Raw genomic sequence first — 19,137 nt, 5'->3', positions numbered from 1 at the left:
TAAGCATTGTTTAAAACTAAATGAATATTAAAATTTTGTGTACATTTAAGTTCATCATAACTACCAAAAAATCATTTCAATATTTCGAGCCAAAATAACCTGTCACATTTTGGTAATACACTTTTGATCAAATTTGTACCGTTTAAAAAATATATAACTTCTTCAAAAATTCATAAAATCGAAACATGTTATAAACCATTGAGATTTGTAAGTCATAGTAAGTTGCAAAGCAACAGGAATAAAATTATAGGATAATTTTCATATTAATTAGGGAGTCAATAGCCAATTAGTAATAATTTCATTAATGCAATAGTTATCATGTGTCAATTCCAACAAGTTTGGACAAGACCTAAAATTAACTTACCCAATACAAATTTAGATTGAGAACTCGGATTTCCAAACCCTGGAAGAAGAAAGAGTCATAAGTATGGCTTAATCTTACAAAACAAGAGGAATAAGGACCATATCGCCTAACTAATTATGAGTACTTTCATCCAGTGCCTAATAACCTTGGATATATGGAATACACCACAGAAACAGTTTTATGGTGGTATTTGTTAAAAAAAACTTGCATTTGAATTTATATATATTCACTCTTTTCCACTTGAACACAACAAATTTCATCTTTCAGCTGTTAATCATTAAAGGCAATCTTGTCTACTACAATAAGTAAAAACAAATCTCAAAAACCTTTTTTTTGCCCTAAACCACATCAAAAATAGCAAAACATTGAAATTGAAGACCTAAAATTAACTTACCCAATACAAATTTAGATTGAGAACTCGGATTTCCAAACCCTGGAAGAAGAAAGAGTCATAAGTATGGCTTAATCTTACAAAACAAGAGGAATAAGGACCATATCGCCTAACTAATTATGAGTACTTTCATCCAGTGCCTAATAACCTTGGATATATGGAATACACCACAGAAACAGTTTTATTTATGATGGTATTTGTTAAAAAAAAGAACTTGCATTTGAATTTATTAATATTCACTCTTTTCCACTTGAACACAACAAATTTTATCTTTCAGCTGTTAATCATTAAAGGCCATCTTTAAAAAAAAAAATTGATGTTTAATTTTAGTCCCATTTTTTTAACAATTCGGTCCCGCTATCAAGCCATAATCAATCTAATCAAATAAAAAGCCTGCTTTTTTCACCTTAGCAAAAAAAAAACCCTCATTACGTTATATACAATTGTTGGTTATTGGCAACGAAGTTCTAAATATAAAGTCAAACGCATGAAAATTAAATAAAAACCAAACCAACGCAATTTTCAGTTAGCAACAAATAACATATTTATTTTAGCATTGAGCTTTTGAAAACTCCTCTACACTATTCTATAAATATTTTTATCTTGTGAGCAGCAGGCGGTTCTTTAACTTGCACCTATTCTTTGCCAAAAAGAATTGATCCATGGCTCATAGTTTGAGCTAGTTAATGATTCAGGCAACTTAAAACTATTTACATTTTATCAGGACGCTTGACTTGAATAGGTTTTCTTTTTACAAGTCAACTAAACCATTGAATGCTTGTTGTGGTGGCTCATAACGCGCAAGTTTCTAATTCTCCGTCTGATTTTAACAAAATGCAATATGCTATTTGCTAAGAAGCCATTATTGTATAATTAATGTATACTACCGTTGCCCATCGGTGTGCTCGTGAAATGGAAATTTCCTAAAAATAAAAAGGAAGTAAAATAAAGCTAACTAAGAAAGATCATTTTGATTTTGAAAGATTCCAGAAACAATTTTGACTTTGAGTAGTTATTGTTTTATTGAGTACTTTTCCGAGTGATTATTGTATTTAACATAGGTTAAAATTTAAAAATCAAAACAAATTCATCTGACTGTTGTTTACCTTGCAGTAAACTCGTTGTACCGTCGGAGGGTCCCTCCTGTGTTTTGCTCAGTAGGTCCCGGCATTCAGCTTGTGACTTTTCAAGATTTTCAGGTAAGCTACTGCACTCGTCTCTATACTCAAAACTCTTTTGTTCACATTTGTCTCGTTCTTCCTTCAGCTTCTCATTGTCTACTACAATAAGTAAAAACAAATCTCAAAAACCTTCTTTTTGCCCTAAGCCACATCAAAAATAGCAAAACATTGAAATTGAATGATCAGAGAGGGAGAGAGAAAGAGAGAGAGAGAGAAGGAACACTCCTGCAATGTATATTATTTAACACGTTCTGGCATAACCATCGTTTATAAGCGTACACATAATCTGATATAAAATTGGACCAAGCAGTTTGAAATCTGGACATAAATGTGTAACTTTTCGAAGAATGTCAATGGAAGAATTTTCTTTTCAAATGTAAAACTGTACTTACTAGTAAGACGATCAAACTTTTGTTCTAATTTGTTGGATTTTTCTAAAATATAATACCTTATACATTATTATTGTAATATCGTATTTTCCCTATCATGTGATAGGCCGATTGATATCATGTTATCGCGCTACAAATTATGTTATTGACATAACTACATGTATACTAAAAATAGAAATATTATAAACCTTACTATATTAAAAATAAAATTTCGTGTTGGCATCTGAGCTATTATGACGTCACAATAGCGAAATCAACATATGCACATTATGAACCAAATATTTTACAATTATAATCTTGAAGAAAATCAATTTTTTATTTATCATAATAAAACAATTACGTATAGCCTTTTGATATTGGCCATTAAATGATTTTATAGACCTGATGAGAGTAAATCATCGTCTTTGTTCGATATTTTCAAAAGTTTGATTCATTAAACATGAAATAAAGCCGTAAGCGGATTCAAACTCATGATCTGCAGAAAACAAGCCCGATTCTCTAACCACTACATATATAAGCTATGACTATCCACTAAGATATGACGATACACAACAAAATCGATTGATACAAACAGATTAAAAAACATTAGAATTGCCATCTTTTGACGCAGTGTCTTGAAAAGTATAAGTCTATGAGTATTTAAGTTCCTGAAGTTATATTTCAATAACAACTGTTAACTTACCCTTTTCTTCTTCCAATGAACGTCTGTAACCTTCAGTCATTGTCCGATAATTGTTCAGTTCTGAAGCCATACTATCTAAACGGTACCCAGTTTTTGACAGCAGTTCGTTGATGTGTCGACTCTTCTCTTTTTAATCAAAATGTAATGTTCATATCTTTTATGTTTGATAAGATCAATATCGCCCATCTTTAAAATATTTTATATATACATGTATCATAGAAAAATTTCTGATCAAATGTGCAACTCATACTCTAAACTATGCACATTTTACACAACAATCATTGTTTTAAAGTCTAAAATGATCTACAATATGTAATTTTGACTAATTTTATTTAAATATGTACATGTATTTTTTTATTTTCTTACTTGTTTTATTTCAATTATTTCTTTTCATATGTGTCATCTCAACGAATATAAATTTTCATGAATTTGATTTCCCCAGCTCTTTAACATAAAACAAGAGCCACATGGGCCATATCGCTCACCTGAGCAACAATAGGCATGATAAAATCAACTTCAAGGTCATTATACAAAATGGTTGGACAATATGGTGTTATTCTTTTTTTTTTACAGGATTTTTTATAGTCATGTCACATTAAGCATTGCATTTCTCATAAAGACCCTAAACCCAACATCAAATTCTGAATCCCATGTGATACCCAATATTCATCCAGGTGCTAAAATTCAAACAATGTTAAAGAATCAGCAATATTTAAAAATGCTTGCATATAGGTAAAACCAAATATGATAACATTTCAGTTTTTGTGAATAATTAAAATGTTTTCCTTTGTACAATGGGATCCCAAATGTGGCCCCACCCTACTACTAAAGATTTTGATTTGAACAAATTTGAATCTACACGATCTGAAGTTCTGAAGTTGTTTCCAATAAAGTAACAGCTTTTTTAGGCAAATGTTTTTTAAGAAAAAGATTTTAATATATTCCTCTAATTATTATTAAATGTATGTAAATATTGCCCCCCCCCCCCACCGTTGTGACCTCTCCCTACCCCCGGGAATCATGATTTGAATAAGCTTGACTTTTCACTACCTGAGGATGTTTCCACATAAGTTTCAGCTTTCCTGGCCTTCTGGTTGATAAAAAGAAGATTTTTAAAGATTTACTCTATATATTCCTATGTTAAAATTCGACCCCCCCCCAATTGTGGCCCTACCCTACTTCTGGAGGTCATGGTTTTCACAACTTTATATTTACACTACATGAGGATTCTTCCAGACAATTATCAGCTTTCCTGGCTTTTTTATTTTTTTGATAAGATTTTTGAAAAGGTACGGTTTCTTTAAATATTTGCCCTAAAATACCAAAGTTGTTTAAATCTCATGAAAAAATGCACACACTATCTGTAATACATGTGTATATAAAAAAAACCATGCTCTACACCTTTATTCTGATTTCTAAAAAAGGATAATGACTTCAACATTTTGTCATATTTCTAAAATGTAGTCAAAAATAATGAAAAATAGCACATTTTCTCATAGGTTTTTTTAAGAGGAAAATGTGTCCGCAGTCCGCAGAACGAAATTAATTTATTTTAAATGATATCACATAATAAAGTTAAAATGTGAGTTTCATCGTGGGCGACGGCTGCGGACATTGTTTTCTATTCAAATAACCATTGAAAAATTGGTGTCGTCTGCTTAGTTTTAAAAAATACGGGAAAATGCACTTTTCATGACGTCACAATTACAGTTGTGAAAGTCTAATCAGGTAACTATATATAAATTCTTAATTTATGGGTATTCATGTGTAAATAAATGCTACATTTTAATTGTTCCTGATATTTTAAAAAATTACCTAAGAACAGGGCAAAATATGAGTGAAACTGTACCTCGTTCTTTCAATAATTCCAAATTATCTTGTAAAATGGCGTGGCCCTTCATTTTCACAACTTTGAATCCCCTTAACATAAGAATGCGCTGTACCAAGTTAGATTGAAATTGGCTCAGTGGTTCTTGAGATGTTGATATTGTGAAAAGTTTACAGACGGACATACAGACGGACGGACAGACAGACGATAGACAAAAGGTGATCAGAATAGCTCACTTGAGCTTTCAGCTAAGGTTAGTTAAAATACTATTTGATTTGAAACTTTTATAACGACAAAAATGTCATACCTTTTTCTCTTTGAAGTTCCATTTGGGAATCTTGGAAAGCTTTGTAATATTCTTGAATATGGTCGCGTAATAATCCATATTCTTGAAGTGATGCATGAAGCTTGGTAATTTGTTCTAAATTTTAGATAATAATCATTTAATGCTTAAATGCAAGTTAAAAATGATCTAGATACATGTAATTATTTTTTCCTTAAAAGAGGGCAAAATTATTTCAAAGAATTTAGACAAGTAACAGATGATTAAGATATATCAAAACTACTGTTTCGACATTTTAGGTAAGATACTCGGCTTTAAGAATGTTAAGCAGCAAGTTTCAACCTTTATCCTTCTAAACTATCAATGATTTCCGGAATGTTAGGTATTAGTGATATAAATAACTGCGATAAATAAATATATCAAGCTTTATAACCTTGAACGTAGACTTCAAAAAACAAAGCAATACTTTTCTAAGATAATAATCGACTGCAATAAGCAACAAGTAAACCGCAAGTAACAATATATAAGCGCGTCTTATGTATATTAAATTCATTAAAAAAAACATAATTAACCTTTGAAAAAAAAAATGATTCTCTTACCTGATTGATCCATATTTTGATGTTTAAGTTGGTGGTTCTCTAGCTCTATTCTTTGAAGATTCCCCATGGTAAACATCATTTCCTGCTTTTCTCTGACAACCTTTTGCATGCATTCTAGTGGAAAAAATGTCAAAATGTACCATTATTTAAATTTTACGTCGAAAAGCACAGATATAGAACAACAATTATGAACACAAGGGGCACTTTGTTTATTAGGGCAATGATGTGCAACTTTGATCCCAGGAACAAAATGTACGGAATAGGATGTCAAAGTTGTTTGTCTACATAAAATTGAACAATGTTTGCATCGTGTTGATAATTTTACCCCTTCATATATTGTAAGGAATGAATTCAAACGCTACCGAATTTATACTCATATGCTCATAAATATTTTTATAAATCGTTTTTAGTTGATTAATCAAAGGCTTGAAGGGTCTGAGAGTCGCCTTGTTTTCGATATGTTGTCAATTTTTGGAAGGTTTAACCGCACTTATTTACTGCTCCTTCACTCAACCATAATCATTGCTTGATAACAAGCTAGACTTCAAAATGGGAAAAAGCCATAGCAATACTTTTGTACATAAATTGCAAAAGTATCATGATAAACACTGAAGAATGAAAACTGTAAATGCAAAGTAATTGTGTTATATATATATATATATATATATATATATATATATATATATATATATATATATATTATAAAATTTTAAAAATGAAAGACAGAACAGAGTAAAACGTTAGCGCTTTCATTCAATCTTCAGACGTTTTTAAAATAACAATAACGTTACTTGGTGACGTCTACAATACAATACAATATATATACATATATAAGAGAATTCATTCTCTGAGTATTATGAGGTGATAATTTCGGTCGGGGCGTGGTGAAATCCAATAACGCCCGAAGGGCTTTATGGTAGATTTGATCACGCCCCGACCGAAATTATAACCTCATAATATTCAAAGCATGATTCCTTATTACTTATATTTATATAATCTTCAGCTATTGTACGATTTAATATTTGAATATAAATAAGCAAACCCCGCTGGCGCCCCAATTTAAAGTTTTGGGTTATATAGTACAAAATCGATACGTAGTGTTATCACAGACAAAAACACTGGAAAATGTAAATATATATATATAAGTTTTGTGTTAGGGTTTATAATCATATTTTCGAACAAAATTTGTTTTATGACACACGTGGCCTCAGGACCATGAAGCATATTTAGACTGAAGTCTAAATTGCAAACGTTTATAAAATTATGATATGACATAAAATTACACTTAAACTTCGTAACTATCAACATAATATAGCGACACTTTCAAATAGAATTTCATTTTTTCGATGTTGTCAATCGCAAGACAGTAAGACAGTGTATAATATTTGACTTAAGTCTAAGACTGCTTCATGATCTTAGGGCCTTTTCTTCTATATTAATCTACACTTATCCTTACATTACATAACTCCTTGCATGTTATCAAGTACCAAATGCAGCGGTAAATATGGTCATTTTATCCACTTTATTCTGCAACACTCTGATTTTTTTTCTATAACTGAATTTAAGATTTCCATAAACAACTTTTTATCCCAATTTGAACCCCTCAATCTACAGGTGGCCATGATATAAGCAAAACAAGCTCTTTTATTAAGTTGTTTCCTGGCCTGGGGGCCATAAAAGTTAGATGAGCTCACTTTTGATCTAAGTCTCACTTTTATCAAAGGAAGATATAGTGGAAAAGTGAGACTGAGATCGAAAGTGAGCTCGTCTAACTTTTATGGCCCCCAGGCCTGTTTGTGTTTAGATCGGGGGGGGGGGGGGGGGGGGGGGGGGAGGGGGGAGGTTGAAAACCAACAACTGATTTTTTTTTAAATTTCAAATTTCCTATTACTCTTGAGATACTAGTACGCATTTAGCCTTTTGTCAGAACGGGTTTAAATTCAAAACATACAACTAACCATCGAAAAGATTTGTATTTACAAACTTCAAGTAAATTTAAAATTAACTTTATACTACAAAGTTACCATTGGCAGCATTTTTCTCTGCTTCTTTCAATTCAAGAGCTGCTCTCAGTTGCCTTACTTCATCATTTACAGTGGTAATGTAAGCTAAAATATCGGAAATGTATAGTTAGATAACGTAAAGAACATAGTTTATTATAAAGATTGATAGAGAGAAAGATAGATAGATAGATAGATAGATAGATAGATAGATAAAGTTACAGACCTCCCAGTTTATCTCTATCATTACTGAGCTCTGCAATTTCCTTTTTAGCAGCGTCTAGCTCTCCTAAAATTATCAATTCAAATGACATCACTTTCAATACATAAAAGAGTGATTTATATTATGGTAACTGGATACTATGAAAAAAAGTTTTTTGTTTATTCTTTATAAATCTTTATGACTTTCAGAATACCCTTTCTATCGAAAAAGTATAATAATTTCATTGAAACAAAAAATTCATATATATATATATATATATATATATATATATATATATATATATATATATAAAAGAGTGATTTATATATATATATATATATATTAAAAACGTCTGAAGATTGAATGAAAGCGCTAACGTTTTACTCTGTGTTGTCTTTCATTTTTCAAATTTTCTTTATATAAAACCTGACACTGCGATATTTTTTTGGATTTAACTATATATATATATATATATATATATATATATATATATATATATATATATATATATTTATATATATATATATATATATATAAAGACACGTTTTTTACTTCACGAGTTAAATGTATTTTACATAAAGATGTTCAAAATTAAGGGTTATTAACTGCGTGCAAAGGACACTTAATAAATAATATTAATAAAGATGCAAACATCCAATCGAGCGTTCCCACTATAAATTGCTGTTTATTGGCTTGTCGTAAATATACCTGACCTAAAATATCTGTATATATCGTACCAAGTTTATTCAATTTTGTAGACATATTCAATATATATGTATACAATTTTTTTTCTTGGGGAGGGGGGGGGGTGCAATAGGTAAATATCTTATTCCATTTCATTCAATTTGTCATTTGCTTTCCTCTAACGAAAGCTGGCTCACACTATCTTTTTTTTTCATAAAAAAATGCAAACTTACAAACCATAATAAATTGTATTTGCTGGAATTGGGTCAAAAATTCCTCGTTTATACATTAAACAGCAATAACAAATGATGTAACTATTCAAAATCTATTTATTAGCAAATGATGTAACTATTAAATTTTTTTTATATCGTTATATCATTAATTGGTGTACAAAATCATCATGATCATAGAATATGCTGACCAAAGGTAGGGAATTCCATTTATGACATAAATAAAATAAAAAAAAACTAACCTGTGATTCTCAACCGTTCAGATTTCAAGTTTCCACATTCCATTGACTTTAACTGTAAATCGTCTGAAAAAGCCAAGACTACTGTTCAGAATAATCGGAGAGAGAGAGAGAGAGAGAGAGAGAGAGAGAGAGCTTACCCTTTATTCGCTTATTTTCAGCTTGAAGTTGTTGACTGCCTTCAGTGAGTTTTGTGACGCGTTGTTTCAGTAATTCCTTCTCCTTTTCTGCTTGATCTGTAGATTTATATAATGTTACTATACCAAAGATACTTTTACAACGAAATCATCATTCACATGTTAGATAAGTGACCAAAATCTAAAAAAGAGAATCATCATATGTGCTTGTGCTTGACTAGTTATATGTACATGCATTTATGTGAAAATGGTATGCATGCATAGTAATTGTCCATACTAGCTGTATCAAATGATTTTTTTAAAACATCTTTTATATTTTGTGTCTTGTAAGTTCTCTTTTGTACATTTACCCACATTCTCTTTCCATTGAACGAAGATCACTTGCATTATTAAGATAAACTAAAAAAAATGTTATTGAAACATGAACGAAGAATGTGAAAATTTACCCTTCTCAGTTTTATATTTAGCTTTAAGTTCTTCCATCTCTTGTTTGTACTTATTTTCGGTAGTTGTCACTTCCTTGTTTTTCAAACTTAATTGGCCTAAAAGAAAAATAAAACATAATTAAAAATTAAATAAATTTAAAAAAAAATCGAAACATATGAAAAAATCTTCGAACAAATCTTAGGAAGAAATTATAAATTATTGTACCTGACAATTCCTCTGAACGTCGTTTTTCGTATTGATAATTTTCTTGCATTTTCTTTAGCTCAGCTTTAGAAATATAGATAAAATAATTTGAAACTTAGCACATTAACGTAGACTGTTTACAAATTCACTTCGAAAGAACTGGATCAAAATAGTTTAAAAAAAGGATATTTGTGAAAACAACAATAAAATCAAATCTAACCTGCCATCTCTTCTTCCTTTTTCTTCATCTCCAGGTAATTAGAGAGAAGATCAGAATTGTTCTCTATTTCAATAGATAGATATAAAAACATTAACCACGTAACACGTCCAACAAGTGATTCATGATTGTTTTTCAGTAAATACTGTATACAGGGTCATTTTCTTCTCTTGCAAACAGTTTTCGCCCCGTCTTGAATTCGCCCAGACATAGGTGTGTTTTAAAAGAGATAGTTTAAGACATCGTATTTCGCCCCGTATTACATTCGCCCGTTGACAACAATGGCGAAAGGGGCGAAAATAGGGGTGACTATTTCCATGTATACAGTACATGTATGTATACGTAAGCCATATCAATGATGGCTATCATCAAGGATTTCAAAATGCTCCTATATTGCTTAAAATTACTTGATTATGTTTTTTTAAAATTCGAATTATCAAATACACATTTGAAATGTTAAAATTATAATGAAGAGTGAATGTTAAATCATAAAGCATAAAACAGAGGGTAGGCCCATGTGATTAATAGATAAAACTGTTTATACTAAAACGATACTTTTTTTTGTTCAACATAATAACATAAATGTCTCTCTCTTATTTACTTTCTCTTATTCTCTCTCTTATATTATTCTCTCTCTCATTTAATCACACACACTCTGTTACTCTGTTACTCTCTCTCTCTCTCTCTCTCTCTCTCTCTCTCTCTCTCTGAGAAATTTACACAGCTTACCATTTCGGCTTGCAAGTTTTGCTCCTAATTCTTCTTTTTCTTCAATTGCCTTTTTAATTTGACCTTTTAAATAAAAACAAATGTTATCCGCTTATCGATGCACCAAAAATATTTCAGCATCAGTACAATATATATGAGACGCAATAAAATATTAAGCCAGTGAACACTTAAATAAAAGTTATACCCCTTATATTATCAAAAAGCACCACGTGTAAAGTTGTTTATATACAAAAATGACCACAAAATGTTTTTTCTTCGGTTTTGGAAGGGAAATAGTGCTTGAAACACAACTGTTTGACTCATAATCATATTTCCAAAATGTCATATCATTGATAATTTTATTCGTCGGGTTTCTTTAAATTATAATCAATATCCTTCACTAATCGTATACTATTTGCAGAAATCCTTGAATTCTTAAAACAATAACAAATCATGAAAACTTTTTTTTTAATCCAAGAAAATAATTATAAAAATACAGATGCCACAAGATGGCGAATGCAGTAAACAGTTTCTTAAACCAACTGAAGTTAACCTTCCATTTATATTAGGTAATCTTCATTTATACAGAGATCATTATTAGGAGAGCACACTTAAAGATGGCTAATAAAGAGATGTTTCCGTAAAAAATACTTTCAAGTTCCTTTAAAACATCTTCCTTGTTGGTAATCTGTTCTTTCAAAGCCTGAGCCTCTTCTTTCAATGTAGCGCTTGATTGTCTTTCTTGTTCTAAATACTCTATTTTCAAAAAATATTCAAACATACATAAAATATCATGTTTACAATTGTTTTGAAACTCTATTAAGAGTTGTTTCAATATTTGATAATGATAATAATCAATGACATTATATGTTCATATTAATTTTAGTTTATAAAAACGGTTACCATTAAGACTTTTATTTTCATCAATTAGCCTCTGATGATCTGCAGCTACGTTTTCTACAAAATAATGTGGTTTGTAAATGAAAGCAATATATGTGACAAACTTATATCAACAGTATATGAGAATCATTTTTCATTTTAACAGCAAACTTTAATGTTATATATGAATACCATTTTAACATTGTTAAAATATGGCGTTAGGTATGTTTATATGCTATATACATGTCCAATCAATCTATAAATTCAGTCAAAGGAAAAAAGTGTACATGCTGATGTCATGAAAACCCTGTCGTAAATTGGAGTAATATTTAGTAATATTCTGAAGATCATGTCCAATGACGATATGTAAAAGAAGGATCATATCAATAAGTGTTTTGAAGAAAGCTGATAAAAACTTCCTTTTATTGTACAAAAAAATATTTACACATATTTTTTAAATATTTCAATCATAGAAATAAATGACAAAAATAGGATTAATTTTCTATTTTCTGGATGTTACATTTTCCACAGCTACTTACCAATTTCTTCTAGATGCCTTTTTAAACTTTCGTTTTCATTTCGCACAGAAGCTAAATCACCTAAATCACCTACATAAATGTATTTCATAAGTAAAATCTAAAATCCATGCTAACATATCAAACAGTAGTTCCTAAAAATAACCTTTATTATTGTGTAGCGTAATTATTTGTGTATATAACCATAAATCTAAGATAAACAAGTTTAACAACAATATAAATGTAAAGAAAAATCCTTGCTATGATTTGAATAACTTTCTCGATATGAGGAATACTTTTAAAAGAATAATTTAACAAAGGATTATGAAACCATATGCATCTTTCGAACATTTGTAATTTCCTTATATCTTTTAATAAAGATGAATCGACTTCATTTATGTAATTATTGGTTTCCAGTAATTAATCAATAACAAAAAGGACTCGACTTACTTTTACTTACGTTAACATACCTTTTATACTGTTTTGCTTTTAAGATAAAAATTAGTAGAATTAAATGTAGAGTTATAAGATAAATAAGAGGGATTTTATTTTATAAGCATATATCATAATTTACCTGCAGACGTTTCCGAAGCAATACATATTTGCAATAAATCTGCGTCTTCGGCTGAATGTAAAAAAAAAAATTAAAAAAGTTCATTCATGGATTACTACTTTAAAATGAACTTTCCTTACAAAAATTTCGTATCGACGAGGAATATTCTACATGAAAATAAATAAAATTGGTACTATATTTAGAATATTTATCTTTCAGATATTCACAACTTATCACTTCTTAACAATAAAACTGAGAAAATCTGCCTTCTGTCCTTTTCAATATTTTTCTACTATTTCATTTCTTTTCTTTCAACATATTTGTAAAATTAAGACTATGATAATACCTAGCAGTTCAATCCACACAGTAATATATATATATATATATATATATATATATATATATATATATATATATATATATATAAAGACACGTTTTTTACTTCACGAGTTAAATGTATTTTACATAAAGATGTTAAATATTAAGGGTAATTAACTGTGTGCAAAGGACACTTTTATTAATAAAGATGCAAACATCAAATCGAGCGTTCCCACTATAAATTGCTGTTTATTGGCTTGTTGTAAATATACCTGACCTAAAATATCTGTATATATCGTACCAAGTGTATTCAATTTTGTAGACATATTCAATTTAAATGTATACAATTTTTTTTCTTGGGAGGGGAGTGCAATAGGTAAATAACTTATTCCATTTCATTCAATTTGTCATTTGCTTTCCTCTAACGAAAGCTGGCTCACACTATCTTTTTTTTTCATAATAAAATGCAAACTTACAAACCATAATAAATTGTATTTGCTGGAATTGGGTCAAACAATTCCTCGTTTATACATTAAACAGCAATAACAAATGATGTAACTATTCAAAATCTATTTATTAGCAAATGATGTAACTATTTAATTTTTTTTATATCGTTATATCATTAATTGGTGTAGAAAATCACCATGATCATAGAACATGCTGACCAAAGGTGGAGAATTCCACTTATATGAGATAAATAAAACTTAAAAAAAAACTAACCTGTGAATCTCAACCGTTCAGATTTCAAGTTTCCACATTCCATTGACTTTAACTGTAAATCATCTGAAAAAGCCAAGACTACTGTTCAGAATAATCGGTGAGAGAGAGAGAGGAGAGAGAGAGAGAGAGAGAGAGAGAGAGAGAGAGAGAGAGAGAGAGAGCTTACCCTTTATTCGCTTATTTTCAGCTTGAAGTTGTTGACTGCCTTCAGTGAGTTTTGTGACGCGTTGTTTCAGTAATTCCTTCTCCTTTTCTGCTTGATCTGTAGAGTTATAAAATATTTTTATATACCAAAGATACTTTTACAACGAAATCATCATTCACATGTTAGATAAGGGACCAAAATGTAAAAAAAAAAAATCACCATATGTGCTTGTGCTTGACTAGTTATATGTACATGCATTTATGTGAAAATGGTATGCATGTATAGTATTTATCCATACTAGCTGTATTAAATGATTTTTTTTAAAACATCTTTTATATTTTGTGTCTTGTAAGTTCTCTTTTGTACATTTACCCACATTTTCTTTCGATTGAATGAAGATCACTTGCATTATTAAGATAAACTAAAAAAAATGTTTTTGAAACATTAATGAAAAAATGTGAAAATTTACCCTTCTCATTTTTATATTTAGCTTTAAGTTCTTCCATCTCTTGTTTGTACTTATTTTCGGTAGTTGTCACTTCCTTGTTTTTCAAACTTAATTGGCCTAAAAAAAAAAAATAAAACATAAATAAAAATTAAATAAATTAAAAAAAATCGAAACATATAAAAAAATCTTCGAACAAATCTTAGGAAGAAATTATAAATTATCGTACCTGACAATTCCTCTGAACGTCGTTTTTCGTATTGATAATTTTCTTGCATTTTCTTTAGCTCAGCTTTAGAAATATAGATAAAATAATTTGAAACTTAGCACATTAACGTAGACTGTTTACAAATTCACTTCGAAAGAACTGGATCAAAATAGTTTAAAAAAAGGATATTTGTGAAAACAACAATTAAATCTAACCTGCCAACTCTTCGTCCTTTTTCTTCATCTCCAGGTAATTAGAGAGAAGATCAGAATTGTTCTCTATTTCAATAGATAGATATAAAAACATTAACCACGTAACACGTCCAACAAGCGATTCATGATTGTTTTTCAGTAAATACTGTATACAGGGTTATTTTCTACTCTTGCAAACAGTTTTCGCCCCGTCTTAAATTCGCCCAGACATAGATGTGTTTTAAAAGAGATAGTTTAAGACATCGTATTTCGCCCCGTCTTACATTCGCCTGTTGACAACAATGGCGAAAGGGGCGAAAAAAGGGGCGACTATTTCCATGTATACAGCCCTTTCCACAACATTGACCTTCTGGCAACACATTCTGGCATTATTGCAGCAATACTGCAGCAACATTCTTGCAATACATTGCGGCAATGTTGCTGCAGTAGCGTTTTTCGTATGCAAATGAGATTGCGGCAATATTGCCAGAAAGATGTTGCCGCAAAAGTTTTGCTGCAACATATAGTTGCGACAACACCTTTCTGGCAATACATTGCGGCAATGTTGCTGCAGTAGCGTTTTTCGTATGCAAATGAGATTGCGGCAATATTGCCAGAACGATGTTGCCGCAAAATTTTGCTGAAACATATTGTTGCGACAACACCTTTCTGGCAATACATTGCGGCAATGTTGCTGCAGTAGCGTTTTTCGTATGCAAATGAGATTGCGGCAATATTGCCAGAAAGATGTTGCCGCAAAAATTCTGCTGCAACACATTGTTGCTGCAACACCTTTCTGGCAATACATTTGCATAAGAAAAATGACATTGCAAAAATATTGGTTCAATGCATTTTCTGTGCTCTGGCATCAATGATACAATATATGCAATATTTATAAATAATAAATGTAAACAGTAAAGCAGTCATGTATATTATATTAATCTACAACCAAAATGAAAAAAAGTAAAAATATTATATTATTCAATGTAACATGCACAAAATACTACGTAAGTATTGAATTAAAAATATAATGTATAATGTTAGAGACCTGAAACTGGAATTTCAACATGCTTATAAAGAACACCAGTTAAAATTAATAATCTTTAAATTTAACACATGAATACAATAAACACAAATATGAAGAACAAATCATGATGAAACTTGACTAAAAGTACTCGGCCATTCAGTGACAATTTATTGCTGCAGAATAACATGTATTGTAGTTTGATTGACACAACGCGCACAGACGGATTGACACAACGCGCACAGACGGATATGGACAAAAGTTCACTCTTTACCGTAAGCAAAGCTCAAACCTATAGTTCACAAGTCCTGTACAACCACCTGCTGTATTACGACTGATCAAGGCAATCGTCCTAGGCATTCCTAATGTCCTTTTTTGACAGCCTCGTGGGCATTCTGATTTCACACATAAACAATCACAAAAACAGCTATTAGAATATCACAACAATATCCACATTGGAATTCAGCACTGTTGTGTATATGTTCCTCTCCATAATCTTAAACAAATTACGTCATCATTATTTTTTGGTTGCCAGTTCCACCATTCATTTAATCAGTAAGGTGACAGCTTTTTTCATGGTTTTCTTCAGGTCTGTGTAACCCAGGGTAGACCTACTGGGAAGAAAAATGGATTTCATATAAGCACATTGGCAATGGTTTTCAGATTTTAAGCAGTTTCAAGGGGGGTCAGAGGGGGTCCAGACCCCCTCCCCCTTCAATTTTTTTAAAATTACATTATAAAATTACCAAAAATATGCCTCGGACCCCCTTCCCCTGGCAAACTCAAATAACCGTCGACCCCCCCCCCCCCCGGAATAAAATTCTAGATCCGCGCATGGTTCTTAAACAGTGTTAAACCCATTGGTATAATGGTAGATCGCAGTCTTTTGGTTTATATTCTTATAACAAACATGTTTAAACTGCCATTCAATGAATATATTTTTATTGCTAAACTTACTTTTTCAAAAACGTGCTCATGCAGATGGTGCAGGGGATGTCAACACTCGATTCGTTCACTCAGATTCGTCCTCAGTTCAGCCGTTGATTTTTTTTTACAGATAAACACCCCATTGACAGTGTATTTTTTAACCTTGTTTACAGATAATTCCCGTATTTCATTTATTTCACCATCTCCAGTGATCACTGTGATTGCATGAGGCTCGATGGCAGACAACATGGCAGCTTCGAAAGTGAAAATTGGCGGCTAGCGATTTGATCGACCAATCAACGCGCGCGTTACTTAACATTGAAACGAAAGTAAAAGTGGAAACAAACAGCATACGAAAATTCTTAATTCAACCACAGGGGCTCGTCACGAAGTTTTTCAACCTTTTATATATACCACCTTTATACTATAAAATACACAAGTTTTGATTCCTCCCTTGTGTATTTTATAGTATAGAGGTGGTATATATAAAAGGTTGAAAAACTTCGTGATGAGCCCCTGTGATTCAATATGCAACGAGCAGTTTAGATACTCAAATCTCAGTAGACAGATATTTTAACTTAATAAAAAAAGAATATACCGTTACAAAAGAACAGACAGGTCGGTATTCACGTAAAACATGAGTTGGGGGTGGGGGTGGTGGTGATTCAAACAGTCTTTTATAGTGAAACATCATAACCATGCATAACAGTTATATGCCATTGAAGGGTATATCACTGGATTTTTTAAATTGAGACTTTCTTAGAATAAGACTTTAATCATAAAATATTTAGTAGATTTAATTTTTTCGACTTATTATTATTTTTGGGGGGAAAATATGTATACAAAAGCAATATTCATGCAATTAAAATTGACAGTTTTAGACTTGTGCTGAATGTGTAAAATTTTATAAGTCTAAATTCTGCTAAAGCTTTTGCAAGCTCGGTAAGCATAATAAATCAGAGGAAAAAGAAAAGTTTGTGGTAAACTTCTGGCAAATTTTGAGGTGTTATAACAATTTTTTAACCCCCCGGCCTCCACTGCTCGGCTTCTCCTTAAATTATAATTATAGCAGAAATCAAATATGATGCCTAGCAGTATTGCCAGATCGAATTATATATATTATGTATATTAGTTCATGATTTAAATGATCAAATACATGTAGATGTTACCAGAAAATTATTTCTGGCAGTATGATACTAAGTGTAGCCAGAATATTACCAGAAGTCGTTGCAGCTAGTGGCAATATTCTAGGTGCATGTTAATATAATTTTTTACAAAAATAACTCTAATAGTATTGCCAGAATGTTGCCAGAAGTTATTGCCGCTAGCGGCAACACTCCAGCAGTATTGCCAAAATGTTACCAGAAGTTGTTGCAGCTAGCGGCAACATTTCACTAGTCTCAAAATCTGGTTTCTGGTAACAAAAATGTGTTGCTGCAATATTGCCGCAATATTGCAGCATTGTTGCAGCAATAATTTTACTTTGGTAAGGGAGTACATGTATGTATACGTAAGCCATATCAATGATGGTTATCAACAAGGATTTCAAAATGCCCCTATATTGCATAAAATTACTTGATTATGTTTTTTTTTTAAATTCGAATTATCAAATACACATTTGAAATTAAATTTATAATGAAGAGTGAATGTTAAATCATAAAGTATAAAACAGAGGGTAGGCCAATGTGATTAATAAATAAAACTGTTTATACTAAAACGGTACTTTTTTATGTTCACCATAATAACATAAATGTCTCTCTCTTTCTCTTATTCTCTCTCTTATATTATTCTCTCTCTCATTTAATCACACTCTCTCTCTCTCTCTCTCTCTCTCTCTCTCTCTCTCTGAGAAATTTACACAGCTTACCATTTCGGCTTGCAAGTTGTGCTCCTAATTCTTCTTTTTCTTCAATTGCCTTTTTAATTTGACCTTTTAGATAAAAACAAATGTTATCCGCTTATCCATGCACCAAAAATATTTCAGCATCAGTACAATCTATATGAGACGCAATAAAATATTAAGCCAGTGAACACTTAAATAAAAGTTATACCCCTTATATAATCAAAAAGCACCACGTGTAAAGTTGTTTATATACAAAAATGACCACAAAATGTTTTTTCTTTGGTTTTGGAAGGGAAATAGAGCTTGAAACACAACTGAAACACAAATATTCAAACATACATAAAATATCATGTTTACAATTGTTTTGAAACTCTATTAAGAGTTGTTTCAATATTTGATAATGATAATAATCAATGACATTATATGTTCATATTAATTTTAGTTTATAAAAACGGTTACCATTAAGACTTTTATTTTCATCAATTAGCCTCTGATGATCTGCAGCTACGTTTTCTACAAAATAATGTGGTTTGTAAATGAAAGCAATATATGTGACAAACTTATATCAACAGTATATGAGAATCATTTTTCATTTTACATTTTAA

General features: G+C 30.8%; 1 protein-coding gene and 1 long non-coding RNA gene across 2 annotated transcripts in view; both read right to left on the bottom strand.

Annotated features, from left to right (window-relative positions):
- The window catches only part of LOC136269626 (girdin-like), a 30,092-nt gene that overhangs the window by 3,056 nt on the left and 7,899 nt on the right, over positions 1–19,137 (bottom strand). The window contains exons 14-40 of the mRNA XM_066088536.1: positions 18,992–19,045; positions 18,557–18,619; positions 14,763–14,825; positions 14,569–14,631; positions 14,364–14,459; positions 13,916–14,011; positions 13,750–13,812; positions 12,733–12,783; positions 12,183–12,242; positions 11,668–11,721; positions 11,416–11,520; positions 10,786–10,848; positions 10,060–10,122; positions 9,861–9,923; positions 9,656–9,751; positions 9,213–9,308; positions 9,076–9,138; positions 7,944–8,006; positions 7,742–7,825; positions 5,718–5,831; positions 5,143–5,256; positions 3,008–3,133; positions 2,329–2,370; positions 1,862–2,035; positions 1,643–1,678; positions 759–797; positions 365–403 (exon numbers count right to left, since the gene is read on the bottom strand). Coding sequence (XP_065944608.1) covers positions 365–403; positions 759–797; positions 1,643–1,678; positions 1,862–2,035; positions 2,329–2,370; positions 3,008–3,133; positions 5,143–5,256; positions 5,718–5,831; positions 7,742–7,825; positions 7,944–8,006; positions 9,076–9,138; positions 9,213–9,308; positions 9,656–9,751; positions 9,861–9,923; positions 10,060–10,122; positions 10,786–10,848; positions 11,416–11,520; positions 11,668–11,721; positions 12,183–12,242; positions 12,733–12,783; positions 13,750–13,812; positions 13,916–14,011; positions 14,364–14,459; positions 14,569–14,631; positions 14,763–14,825; positions 18,557–18,619; positions 18,992–19,045 — 2,043 coding nt within the window. The remainder of the gene's footprint in view (positions 1–364; positions 404–758; positions 798–1,642; positions 1,679–1,861; positions 2,036–2,328; positions 2,371–3,007; positions 3,134–5,142; positions 5,257–5,717; positions 5,832–7,741; positions 7,826–7,943; positions 8,007–9,075; positions 9,139–9,212; positions 9,309–9,655; positions 9,752–9,860; positions 9,924–10,059; positions 10,123–10,785; positions 10,849–11,415; positions 11,521–11,667; positions 11,722–12,182; positions 12,243–12,732; positions 12,784–13,749; positions 13,813–13,915; positions 14,012–14,363; positions 14,460–14,568; positions 14,632–14,762; positions 14,826–18,556; positions 18,620–18,991; positions 19,046–19,137) is intronic.
- Positions 15,658–17,060, bottom strand: LOC105322300 (uncharacterized). Its single transcript, XR_010714919.1, has 2 exons — positions 16,720–17,060; positions 15,658–16,376 (listed from the first exon to the last, which is right to left on the bottom strand). It is a non-coding gene; the product is annotated as an uncharacterized lncRNA (long non-coding RNA).

Source organism: Magallana gigas, chromosome 6 (assembly GCF_963853765.1).
Source record: "Magallana gigas chromosome 6, xbMagGiga1.1, whole genome shotgun sequence".
Classification (NCBI taxonomy): Eukaryota; Metazoa; Mollusca; class Bivalvia; order Ostreida; family Ostreidae; genus Magallana; species Magallana gigas.
The sequence above is the reverse complement of the archived record's forward strand: the minus strand, read 5'-3'. Positions and strand labels throughout refer to the sequence as shown.